At 45.2% G+C, this 13,190-nt stretch overlaps 4 protein-coding genes and 1 pseudogene across 5 annotated transcripts; 2 read left to right on the top strand and 3 right to left on the bottom strand.

Moving 5' to 3' along the window:
* Nucleotides 1–5,020: 5,020 nt before the first annotated feature.
* On the bottom strand, nucleotides 5,021–5,323 carry F5J12DRAFT_702651 (uncharacterized protein; the record flags this gene model as incomplete). Its single annotated transcript, XM_051740524.1, has 1 exon — nucleotides 5,021–5,323. A coding segment is annotated over one exon (303 nt), but the record flags the coding sequence as incomplete, so codon positions are not given.
* Nucleotides 5,324–6,578: 1,255 nt separating this feature from the next.
* F5J12DRAFT_706673 (uncharacterized protein) lies at nucleotides 6,579–6,824 on the bottom strand (the record flags this gene model as incomplete). The annotated part of the gene is made up of 1 exon (XM_051740573.1): nucleotides 6,579–6,824. A coding segment is annotated over one exon (246 nt), but the record flags the coding sequence as incomplete, so codon positions are not given.
* A 1,898-nt stretch (nucleotides 6,825–8,722) lies between these two features.
* Nucleotides 8,723–9,049, top strand: F5J12DRAFT_786861 (uncharacterized protein; the record flags this gene model as incomplete). The annotated part of the gene is made up of 1 exon (XM_051743539.1): nucleotides 8,723–9,049. One exon carries the CDS (start codon nucleotides 8,723–8,725, stop codon nucleotides 9,047–9,049), a length of 327 nt encoding a protein of 108 aa, XP_051594817.1.
* A 138-nt stretch (nucleotides 9,050–9,187) lies between these two features.
* On the bottom strand, nucleotides 9,188–10,840 carry F5J12DRAFT_786860 (uncharacterized protein; the record flags this gene model as incomplete). The annotated part of the gene is made up of 7 exons (XM_051743538.1): nucleotides 9,188–9,289; nucleotides 9,338–9,370; nucleotides 9,479–9,625; nucleotides 10,038–10,154; nucleotides 10,239–10,328; nucleotides 10,687–10,704; nucleotides 10,748–10,840. 7 exons carry the CDS (start codon nucleotides 10,838–10,840, stop codon nucleotides 9,188–9,190), a joined length of 600 nt encoding a protein of 199 aa, XP_051594816.1.
* A 924-nt stretch (nucleotides 10,841–11,764) lies between these two features.
* Nucleotides 11,765–11,837, top strand: F5J12DRAFT_t198 (annotated as a pseudogene). The gene has a single exon. The product of its transcript is annotated as a tRNA-OTHER (tRNA).
* Nucleotides 11,838–13,190: the final 1,353 nt, after the last annotated feature.

The following is a 13,190-nucleotide window of genomic DNA, read 5'->3' as shown; positions in this document are numbered from 1 at the left end:
CCTCCAACAGCACTGCAATGGAAATGTTAGACCAGTACAAATATTGATTGCTAGCCATAAATTATGGGATTCAATGACATGTCTGTAAACAAGGTGCCTGCCATCCCTGATGGCCCTATCATCTAGTGTTCAATTGAATGTAAAATATGCCACATACTGCCAATTTCTGCATGTGCAACTTTCAGGGCAGGCATACTGTTCACATGAGGCAGATTCATAAACAATGCATCTGTGGTCACTATCACTGTGTAGTGGCAGTGAATTTGATGACTGAACCAGGGATGGAGTTCATGGCCAATCAATGTCAGGTGTCTGAGGACAGGATGGCAAGGTGCCAGAAGAGGGTGCATGGGAGGGAGAGGGAGGAGGAGTGGAAGGCACATACATATCAAAGTAAATGGAGCACAGTTGGGCACAGTTATGCTGGGGATGGGTGGGGTGGAGATGGAGGACAACAGAGCAGATTATATACATGTTGAGGGAATGTGTGAGAAAAAATCTACATTGAGTAGAAGTCATTCAGTTTCTTGTGCCAACAATCCATTAAGCCATGAATGACAGTTGTCACAAAATCCATGGGCTCAATGCAATCTGGCACAAGCATCACTTAGTACTAAATCCATTTGAATGATGTAGTCTGCCACAAGAGTGACTTACCTGCAAATGTGCACACTCAGTCTAGTATGCATTATGGAAGAGTTACAACAATTCAAAAGCATAGAAGTTAGCTGTAATAGGGTACAAAGTGGAGCATGTGGCAGTCATACCATTTGAGTTAGTACAATGTCTCAAAGTTGGGGAAGTTCCCCATCTTCAGGAATGTATATGTAAATATGTGACATCCTGTCATTAAATTTAGACAATGTACAGAGTGTAGCTTCACCTGAGTTCTGAACTGGCACCATGTATGGTTTCCAATCATTGATGCAGCCATCATAATTCTAGATCTTTCCATCCACTGAGACTCTGATGCAAAATTGATAATCACCCAAGTACAGTTTTGCAACAAGGTTGTAACACACACTTCCATGTCTATGAACTGTGGGAATAGTGATGAGTTTATTAGGTGTAATGGGGAACAATGGGACATACTCAAAGAACAGGATAGGTGGGACAGTGTTCATGCACACACACTCAGATATTGTGCCATTACAGGATGAAGATAGGTGTATATCAGACTTGGCAGATGTGTGATGAATTCCATAATTATGTGCCCACTGATCCAACCAATCCTGCAACATGATCTTTTGATGTTGAGAGTCTTGTTTACCATTCCAGTTCAATGATGAGCATATCATGGGCAATTCAGCATACTGATCATCATTTTGGGGAGATTCCTGTCTGCACTTGATCAAGAATGCTGAATTGATATTAGTTGGGTGGATGAAGGAAAAATTCTGTCAAGAATAGACATAACACTGGTTGCAATCTGTCCTCTCCAAGGGAAAGTCCATGGGTCTTGGTCACTGAGTCTATCACAAAATTCATCACAACAACCATCAAATATTTCTGGAGAGCCCAAGTTGGTATCATCAGCAAGTATACACTTGAAGAGGTCAAAGAGTAACCTTGCATCTTCACTGCAAAACTTCCAGTGGTCTTTGTGTGGGTAAGCTTTCCCCTGATACAGGTAGAAAGGAGCTATAAACACAGAGTCATATGTGCATGACCAATCAGTAGAAGACCATGTACATCCAACAGTGGGTGCCAAAATTGTTCCTTCAAAATCAATGAGCCTCAAATTTCTGAGAATGTCCAAGAACTGTTTACTTCCCCAGAGTCTGGCATGTTTTTTTGGGCAGAAAACATTTGTGTCTTCAATGATCAGAATCTCCTCAGCATGTTGTGGAGATTGTGGTTCAAGAATTACTTTTCTCTTCATACTGATCAGATGATGCAAGTGGCTGGAGAGTTTGCATTCTCCTTCAGGTTTCATTTTCAACTTTTGAAGGTACCTGTGTTCAGCCTCTGGATCTGGGACAGTTATTTCAGTACCACAACATAAACCATGTTGGACATATGTGTAGTGTTCTAATGCATTAAACCAGCAAACTTTGATGTACAAATCAGCCAGAATAGGTTTTTTGAGTTGCTCAAGAGTGACTGGCTTCATTAAAAAGAGTCCACCACAAGTTCTGGATCTGGAAGCAGCAACATAAGGAGCAAAGCCACCTTCAGATAGATCCACCAATACCTTTGGCAACATTTTTCCCTGTGTGGAATGTCCAGTGATTGGAAATGCTGGTTGGATAGGAAGCTGGAATCATGTGATACAGAGTTTCTCTTTGGATCCATCCTGCAGCTTCAAAGAGGTGGTGAAGGACCACTTGACAGGTGTAACAATGATGTAGGAAGGTGGAAGGCCTGTCAGTTCAATTTTGCTATGTGGAAGTTCAACATAAACACTCACAGTGTCAGAGTCACACAACACCCCTGACCTCCTCTTAGGGTGGAGTAGGAGTGGGTTGGGCTGCAGAGTACAGTTGTCAAAGTCCAAAGTGAATCTGACCACTGGGTGGCAAGATATTGATATTCAATGAACAGTGAGTGGAGGGGTATGGAGGAAAGTTTCAGAGGCAGAGGTTGGAGTCAGAGGTCAGATGAGAGGGTGTTGGGTTCAGCTAGTGTGCTGCCCCCTTGTGTGAGCTCAGCCCTCATATTTCAGAGGTGGAGCAGACTCAGAGGGAGTGGAGATGAAACCCTGGAGGGAACTGAGAGGGAGTCAAAGGTGGGGACTTTATTCAATATTTGTACCAATTACATCAGAGTACTACATGGCCTTATATATGACATAGGTCAAGGGCAGTGCAGTGTAAAATGCAAACCAATAAGCATATAACAGGTTAGCAGTCCCTCTGACACAAGGGATAGAGGGTAGGCATGACAGGGACCTTAAATGAGACAAGGAAACTACTACAACAAGGGAGAGAGGGTAAATACCAAAGGAGTGGAAGAATGGAGAAAAAACCAACACAAGGGCAGAACCCTATCTGGGATACAGGGCTGCAAGTCCAACAGCCCACTGGGCTGACCAAGGCCTCAGAGGAGGTACAGACAAAGGTCTGGCCTCCATGTGACCAGCCTGAGGGCAGAATTGAGCAGAGTTGGTCGGAACATGGACAGGGGACTTTGGAGAGGTATTGGGAGGGTTGGAGGAGTGCAGGAATGTGTTGGAAGAGGGCAGAGACATGTGGGAACATGTCAGAAGAGGGCAGAGTAGGTGTTAGGGACTTATGTTGGTGTCATGGTCATGACACACAGCATAGCTGAGACCAAGTGGACATTTGTCATATCCATGACTCTCACAAATCCCAGTCCAGTTCAGACCCTTGGCCCCTATCTCCAGTCAAGTCTGGTCCTGGTCTGGCCTAAAAAACCCAACTCTGGCCCTAAGAAACCCAACACCAGCCTAGATATCTCAAGTCCAGTATTTTACCCCTATCTCCAGTCCACTCCAGCCTCCCAGGCATGTGCTGCTCCACACAAGTCCTCCCAGGTCCATGTCTGGGTCACCCAGACATAACTCTGGTCTGTTTTCCATTGTTTGTACTATATTTAGTCTAGTCCTTTCATCTGACTTTTGCTTAGTGTACAAACCTGTGTCCAACTCTGGTTATGCCAGTCACCCAGACTTTAACTATTAGTCTTGGCACAGCTTCTGTGGCTATCCACACCTAATAGCTTATTAACAAGTCCAGCTCTATGTTCATTACCCCAGACTGGCCTCATGTATTTAATCTCTGTACATACTTCATAGCACCTCAGTCAGAATATCAACTTAGTATTACCCTCAAGTCTGTAATACCCCTTGAGTCTACTCTATAGCTAAGGCCAAGCCTTAAGCTATCCCTGGCCCCTGCCCTGGACCTCTCCCCAGCTTGCATAAGGGTACAGCACATAAGCTGAGACCAAGGGAGGTAGATCCAACCCTGGACTGGCTTCCCCTGTGCATGCTCCAAGACCAGCCAGTTTCCCACACTACCAGCCTTATTCCTGCACTCCCAGTCTTAAGTCTGGTCCTACAGACTTAACCCCTGACCTCCAGCCTTAACTCCAGTCCAACCAGACCTGGCCCCTGTCTCCTGGCCTTGACTCTGGCCACCTGGACTTAGCTCCTGTCACCCAGTCTTGAAGCCCAGTCACCTGAGGGTAAACCCATACTTAACAACATTCCTCATTGAATATATCCCACACAATCCCTTGTGAGCCATTGGTGATACCAAGATCCATTGATAGATTGCAGAGATGGAGAATGACAAGCATGCCAATGTAAAGAAGAATACACAAAGGCAATCAATTTTGGATTGAAGTCACATTGAGCAAGTGCAGTTGACAATGCTCCTCCAATGTTAGAGGCTTTTGGGTACACTTGTCCAATGATAGACATTCCACCAATTTGTTTGTGCCTGTCAACTGAGCCTTTTCATTATTAAGGAATTCTTGCACGTGGTTCATTGCAACAATTACTGAAGCATCAAGGTTTCCAGATCCAGCCATATCAATTCCATCAGGGTTCAAATGAGATTTTACCACACAAGAGTTGAATAAATCCATGTCTTCAAGTGTGCAATCATGAGTGCAGATGGCAGGCAGCCTCTCCATATTCAGGATCTGCTTTCATTGATTGCTGTTTGGTGAGGTTAACAACAGTGTTTACAGTCTTCCATGCCAAATGACCAAGATGCATTTGGATTTCCTTATTAGATGTACCAGCATATGGTGAGATCGGGGTATACAGTGGTGATCCACCCACTGGTGGATATTGAAAGAAATCACCAGAAAAAATAAGAGATACACCACTGAACCATACATCAGGCTTTTCTTTTGCAAAGCATAGGCCATGGTCAATGTCAGCAAGCAGTTCAAGGCTGAGTAAGGATGTCTCATCTAGCAAAATGTATTTGACATTTTTCCACTCCTCATGGAGTCGCAATCACTCTTTGATCGTGGTAAGGACAGTGTAATCCTCTGTACCCTCACCATGCAGTCTATTTCCTTTGCCCTTGCATGTCAATTTGATTCTTATACCCAGTGCTTTGTGGACAGTCATTCCATCTATCAGTGAAGCTGCAGAGCCTGTTGGAGCTAAGAAACAAATCAAGTGACCACAGCAGTAGTAATCCATGACATGCTGAACAGCTTTCACAACATGCATTTTACCTGTCCCTCCTGGCCCTGTCATCTGCATGGACAATTGCTGTTGGGACTTTAACTGCTTAACATGTGCTTGGATAAAATGATCTGCAATTATTTGGAAGGAAAGCCACTGTTTTTTGTTCAACTGAAACTGTTTTGCTATCTTCTCCAACAGATCACTTGGCTCAAGAAAAGGGGCAGAACTCTGACATATTTCATGCAGTGGATGAACTGCTGTCAGGGCCTCTATTGGCTTTATGGGCTGTTCTATTGATTGAGCACATGTGATTCAACTTGTGCTTTGGGGTTGAGCACATTCTGTTGTGCCATTGCTATGGGATGCTCCCACATTTCCACTTCCAATTTCCATATATCATGCTGGTTCTTTGTGAAAGTTGGCCAGGACTGCTCATGTTCACTACAAATTGAAGCTGTTGATGATGTAGTGTACTGGGATTTATCATGGCGCTGGGGCAGCCATTGAGCCTCTGCATATAATAGTATCATTTGAACAAGATGAAAGTCATTCATTTTTTTCTTGCCATCTTTTGATATAACATCCAGATCATCCATGTCTTCTGCCACAGGAATGGATCCATCCTTGTAAAGCTCATCAATTTTACTTGGAGTCATGTGCTGTGTTTGTTTGTGTAAGCATTTGGCACCATGTTTGTCTTCACATTCATGAACTGCATCCCAGTTGTCCATGATGGCATGACTTGTTTCTGAATAGACAAATGCTTCATGAACTGCCTCATGCATCTCATTTTGCAACAAGAGAGGGACATCACAGCTGAATGGTTTGAAGTGCATCAACATGAATAATGCCCATGCTTTCAGATTCAAGGAGCAAGGAATTGACATTCCAACAGCACATGGCACCAGCTCATGGGAAAGATTTCTGTGTGACTCATTGGTATGCTCTAGAAGCTCAAGAGTAGAATGTAAGGGATGTTTGGGTTTCAAGTCATGCTGATTAAGGACACCCAATTGTGTCTCACATGAGTTCTTTGTCCATTTACTTCTCAATTTTGTTTGCAGCTCAATGCACTGACTGAACTCAAGTGAGAAAGGGTGTCAGGACGATATAGATAATGATGGATTTGGTTCACTTCAACCAACTGCCCTTTGTTATTTGTTGAAATTTGGATCTGCTGGTGCCTGATTTCATCACCAATGCCCATTTCTGATGCCAAGTTATTTGAGACATGTTGTGGAAGCCAGTGATCTTTGATGCATCCAATTGCAAGGGAGGACATGAGTGGCACAGTTTTACAAGATGAAATGCTGTCATCAAATCCACATAGGTAACAAGCTGCTTGTTGAGTGTGAATCTGTTGCTGGTGACTGAACTGTGATAAACATTTGTGCAAAAGCACTCTCATGCCCTCTACCACAGTCTGGTTTTGTGAATTAGGTGGGATATGAGCGACTGCTTGGGATAGAAGAGAGAGAATTTCATAAGTTTTTGCCCCCATTTTAGTAATGTAATTTGCAATGTAGAACATTGCAGCCTTTGCACTCTTACCTGAAAGAATGCATTTTGGATCATGATTGTGGCAACAAAATACAAGAATGTAAGGATTGAAGTAGTTGACATTGCCATCTCTGCACCTGAGAACAACAGAGTTCATGTCTGGGTTGAAGTGAGAGGCACCAACTATCTCATGTGGAAATAGAAAATGACATCATCCTCTGTTTCTATACTTATGGCAGACAGGTTGACATTGATGTCACTGAAGAACCTCACCACATTTTTTGATTTCAGTGACAAAGACAGACTGCCATTCATTGAACACACCAATTGCATCACATGTAGCAGGTGGTTGATGTGGGTGCTCAATACAAGGTTCAAACTTCTGATCAATTGGAATTTCAATATCTGGGTAGGTGATGGCAGATGATATCATCGAAAAATGCGAAGAATTTCTTCTGGAAAACATGGTCATGGAGCTGCCAATGAATAACAGAAGGATTGGCACCACCTTGAAGCCAAAGGAGAAAGTGTCCATGGAGAGAACCACACTCTGTGTACCCACAAGTGCCATAGAATGCATGCAGACATCTGAACAAACCACCTGCTGGAGAGGAACACTTCTTCTTGTAATCCCAGCCAAGCAGGTATTCAAAACAGCAACATACTGAGAGCTCAAATGTTACCACCTTGTCAGGGGTCTTTCCTTTTTCATCTTTCCTTAGTCACATGGGTCACATGCCTCATCATGTCACTCATACTTGTCATCATTCTCAGTATGGCCACTCTCCATGGACAGCTCAGATCACTGGCAATGCAGGTATGTCCAACTGCAGATGATGCTGTGCAGGTTGCTATGACACAGGTGTCCTGCCCCCATCTCTGATGGACTATGATACATCCCCAGTTTTTCAATACTTTGCAACTCAGCTTATTCTTTGGCCTCTTCCTTGTTCCTTCCCTGTCACAATTCCACAAGACCTCACCAATGGAAGCAACCTCTGTTGGAATTCACCACCACAGGTTGAGCCATAGGGGTTACAACAAGTTCACCCCATAATGTCCCCTTGTGCCATTCAAGACTAGTCCATTTGGTGAAGTCACTACTGGAGTTGCTGGCACTCCATTAAAGCACATATTGCTGTTGGCAGTTGAACAAACCTGAACATAAAATCAGAAGAGTGCTTGCCTTGAGTGATGAAAACTTTACCTGAGGTGATGTGGTGTTGTCAGAATCCAAAAGACTATGAATAGTGCAGGTAGCCATGTGGACCATTCCCATGACTGACATAGGCAGAATCAATCCAGAATTGCTTGCCATGGAATAGTGTTTGTGATGCCAAATTGATCTGGGTCCTGGTTGTGGTCAGCTAGCCTAGTGGAATGCTGTCTCTCTGGCAGTTCTTGGAGGCAACTTGTATGAGGTGGGGGATCAGGCACCTGCAGACATTGACATACAAAAATTCATACAGAAAATAAAATGCACCACATGTGCCACTTCCAAGCCAGCATCCTTATTGGCATTCAGGGACTTAGGAAGGTGATACCCACTTGTCCATTGCTTTTGGGGGCCACACTTTGTCCTTACAGGCACTGGTTCTTTGACTACTTCACATTCAGATCCAGGTGATACATCTTGCTGATGCCCCCCCACTGGTTCTGGGACTCTGTGCTGATCCAGCTAATGAGGATTTATCTGGAGGCTCTTCAGCACCTGGTGTCTGACCCCATGCAGAGTGAGTAAATGTTCATGGTAGTGCAATTGAAAACATACCATGCCCACATATTCATGTGGTTCTTGTTCCATGGAAGTAGCATGGAACAGAGCTGCTCAGTGAGCAGAATAAATACCCAAATTCACATCCTGGGTCCAGTGGTCTCAACAGCCTCATGCCCTAAGAAACAAAGGCGATTCAAATGATCTAAACATTAGCTACCTTACTGACTTACTACTGTAGTCTCCTTCCTAGGTTAGCTGTGAATATAGACTTCTTCTAACTGAAGCCTGAGTCTCCTTCCTAGGTCCCTTGTCTCAGCCTACCTTCAAGAAGCTGGCCCAGGACATCACAGATCACTTGTAACAGCAGGCATCCCATATCACTGCATTCTTCCATGCCCTCACTGTCTGTCATATGGTGCTCACTGATAAGCCTGACCCTACAACAAAGCTGCACTACTTGGAATACAAGGTGGAGTCCCTGGATTAGTATGAGGAAGCAGATGAGTGTCATCATTCATGCTCCCGATGGCAGGATCATTCTGTACTGCAAGGGTGCTGACACCATCATCTACAAGCAGCTTTTGCCTGATGTCAATCCAGTGTTGAAGGAGAAAACAACCAAAGATGGGGACATGTTTGCAAATGGTGGTCTGAGGACAATGCAGAAGACGGTACTGGGTCGCTCAGAGGGATTATTATACTTATCATTACAATTATAACTACATTTTGACAAGAACTGACCCTAAAGTAAACTGAAGAGTCAAATGTACAAAGGTGGGAGGGTGCATGCATCTCAATCAAAGTTCCTGTGTTTAATTCCTAGATAGGCCATGCCAGAAAGGGTCAGTACCTAGTTTTCACCACCTTGCTGAGGATGTATTCTTCAGGAAAATAATGGAAAAATCTGCAGCAGGCCATGCATCTTGATACTGCTTCAATGAGGGGAAATTGTGCTGAACCTGAAGATATGTGGGTAGGCAGTATGCTGATACACAAGTGGCACATACCATAGTTTTGATTAACATGCATATGTCTTCAGGCTGCTCATGATATGGTTTTGACAGGTCACAGGATTCTCAACATATCTTTTGGACATCTTTTTTATTGGCACTTCAGTGAATTTCAGGGTGGAGTGCATGACAACTTACTTGGGCTGTGTGATACAAAGACTGGTCCCACTTTAAAACTTCTCTCAAAGAATAACCCCCAGCCCCAGGCTTTGAAAGCTGGTCATGTGGGCCAGGCATAAGTAACTGTGGTGATTTTGGCCCCACCTCAGCAACACCTGAGAGAGCCTGTAAGACTAGCACAATGGATATAGAAAATTCTCACCAAGTCTGTTGCCAGAATGTTTGGTAATAGAAATTGAGCTTGCACATTCTCTGGCAAGGGAAGTCCTTGGATGGGGGGAAGTAGGCTGGTTGGTGTTGTCATTCCCCTTTCTTTCATGCATGCAACAATTCATTGCATCAGTCAGGTCAGGACTCAGATGGCATTCAGGCATAAATCACACATGATTTGTAATTTGGGGGAAGTGGCAAGAGTAGTGAATGGTGACCAGAAGAGTCCCATGCACAGATGGCAGCAACAAAAGTGTCAAGGGATGACCACAGCAAATCATTTATATCGATACAAGCCAAGACAAAGCAGACACAGAAAGTAGAATCCCAATCACCATCCCAAGAAAGAAGTGATCAACACACTCACTGGGCCATTGGAATAGAGCTCAAAGCATGCCCTGTTTATGTAGTCACCATTAGATACCCATACTTTGATCACTGGATGCTCATCAGTTGGCTCAGAGGATGCACTAGCCAGTAGGCACTGTCATTCATTCATGGATGAATACATCTGGAAGGATATCCATGGTGCCAGTGAGATGCATCAATGTACCAGGATGAAACATACTGCAACCCCTTCAGGTAACCATTTTTCATAAGCATTTACACTGAATAGTTTCTCCAAACCATCCAGCCCAATAGCCTCCCAGACCAAGGTCTGCCCAGGGACATCTGGTCATGTCCCAGGGTTATGCAGATTTTTAGGCCCTGGGACAGATGGGATTTCCCACATAGCCATCCATTCAAATGCAATTATTTGGGATGTCCCAAGACTGCCTTGGGTGACTGGGGTCCCTACTCCAGAATGTGCAGCTTATATTAGCATTGAAATAGCTGCAGAAATCCTAGCCCCCTTGCTCCTCTGACAGATTTAATCCACAAAGTATCCTTTGACCTATACATCCCCTCCCATCCCACCATGCATAGTAGTATACAATAGTACTTTTCATGTACATCTTTGCAATGTGATTCTGCTGTATTGGGACATCTCACTTGTTGCCAGGGAGATGACCCACCTGGGCCTCCACATTTGCCTTGAAAATTGCAATAATAAATTCAATTAATTTGTGTCTATACCTCATGCAATTTGTACTGTATGAAGGAAGAAGTGAATGGTTTTTGAACACCTGTGTGACAAGCCAATATCTCAAAGTCCCCCACATAGAACATGGTGTTGGTCACCTTTGCAACACCATCTGCAGAGGGCAGAATGTCCCAGATGAGCCTCTGAGGTTGTCATGGGGCATTGTGCTGGTCTGCAAAGGTAACTTAGGAGGATGTGCCATCATAGCCCTCTGAGGCTGGGATGGGACATCCCACTGACTTTCATAAGGGGACTTTGGATGTCCCACAGCAGCCTCCAAGGCTACCTTGGGACATCCCACCCTCCCCCTTGCCAACCAGTGGGATGTCCCACAACAGCCTCTAAGGCTATGTTGGGATGTCCCACCCTCCCCTTTGCCAACCAGTGGGATGTCCCCCAACAGCCTCTAAGCCTACATTGGGACATCCCACCCTCCCCTTTGCCAACCAGTGGGATGTCCCACAACAACCTCTAAGGCTATATTGGGACATCCCACCATCCCCTCTGGCAACCAGAGGGATGTCCCAACACAACCTCTAAGGTGTTGAAGTAGTAATCTGCACTAATCCTACAAGCACCATAGAGAATCCAATGCAAGGTAGCTCCATGGTCAGAGCAGCTGCTTGACACTGAGAGGGTCCTGGCTCAATGCCAGCTCTGGTCACATTTTCATCAGGTTATGAGCTGCAGCTGGAACCCATGCATGCTCAGTACAATGGGTCATGCAGCATCCTTAGTAAGTCCAGATCATGTGAGTTACATGGACACAAGGTGGCTGATAGTAAGGCCTCCTGGAAACACAGCAGTAAATCCTGATCCATCACATGACACAAGGTCAAAAGGCAATCAGACCATTTGCATGACCCTAGGGGGTGTGCACTGTTTTTACACTCCAAAAGTGGCCAGATGAAGGGACCACATTGGAGATGGTGCATTCTGTGCATTAACTTCATGGAGATATGTTCCCACAGTGCTAGTCTAAGCCCCCAAGCTACTGACACTAGTACCCAGGCCATATGGCTCAGTGGTTGCAGCATCTGGTAAACACCTAGGAGGTCACTGGTTCAATCTTAGGACTGGTCACATTGTCCTCATAAGGCTACTTTGTGACATCCCTCCCCCCCTCTGGCAAGTAGTGGGATGTCCGATGACAGCCTCTAAGGCTACATTGGGACATCCCTCCCCCCCCTCTGGCAACCAGGGGGATGTCCCACAATAGCCTCTAAGGCTACATTGGGATGTCCCACAACAGCCTCTGAGGCTACATTGGGGCATCCCACCCTCCCCTTTTCCAACCAGTGGGATGTCCCACAACAGCCCCCACACCTACATTGGGACATCCCTCCCCACCATCTGGCCAGCAGTGGGATGTCCCACAGCAGCCTCTAAGGCTAAGTTGGGACATCCCACCCCCCTGTCTGGCTAGATGTCCCACACCACTCTCCACATAACACAAGGCCAAAATGCTATCAGACCATTTGCATGATCATAGGAGGCATGCACCCTTGTTGCACTCCAAAAATTCCCAGATTGAAGGACCATGTTGGAAATGGTGTATTCTGTGCATTGCACTCCACATAGCTTTGTTCCCACATCACTGGCCCATGCCCCATGCTACTGATGCTATCACCTAGACAATATACACAGCTGAGCAGTCAGAGCACCTGGTTAACACCTAAGAGGTTGCTTCAATCCCAGCTCTGGTCACATTTCCATCATAAGGCTACATTGGGACATCCCACCCCCCCCCCCTCCAGCAGCCAGTGGGATGTCCCACAACAGCCTCTCAGGCTATGTTGGGACATCCCATCCACCTTCCAGAAACCAGTGGGATGTCCCACAACAGCCTTTCAGCCTACATTGGGACATCCCAACCCCCATTCCAGAAACCAGTGGGATGTCCCACAGCAGCCTTTCAGGCTATGTTGGGACATCCCATCCCCCCTTCCAGAAACCAGTGGGATGTCCCACAGCAGCCTTTCAGGCTATGTTGGGACATCCCATCTCCCCCTCTGGATACCAGTGAGATGTTATACAAATGCCACAGAGGCAAATGTTGGACATCCTACCCTGTATCTCTGACATCCACATTGCCCTCTGCCCACAATTGGGATATATATTGTCACATTGTAATAGGCTCAATCAATGGTACCAATCAGTTCAAGTCAGATAACCATGATTTTTGGAGATTCAGAATCAGGGCAATAAGACACAGGTCTGCCTTGCAGATGTCTATTACACATATAACCAAGATTTTGAGCCCATTATTGCATAATTCTTCACACAAGATTCATATCCTTTGAGCCCTGTGTAATTTCTAGAGAACAGTACCAAAAAGATATGTGCAGAGATGAAAAGTCAGTGACCAGATGAGCAGTGAGCAGTGAATAACTGCATTTGAGTCAGTGTAGCCATATGCATGAGTAGTTGCCAACA

The sequence above is a fragment of the Pisolithus orientalis genome (genome assembly GCF_024613125.1).
Source record: "Pisolithus orientalis strain OTSU chromosome Unknown F5J12scaffold_71, whole genome shotgun sequence".
Classification (NCBI taxonomy): Eukaryota; Fungi; Basidiomycota; class Agaricomycetes; order Boletales; family Pisolithaceae; genus Pisolithus; species Pisolithus orientalis.
This window is presented reverse-complemented; position numbering and strand designations above follow the sequence as displayed.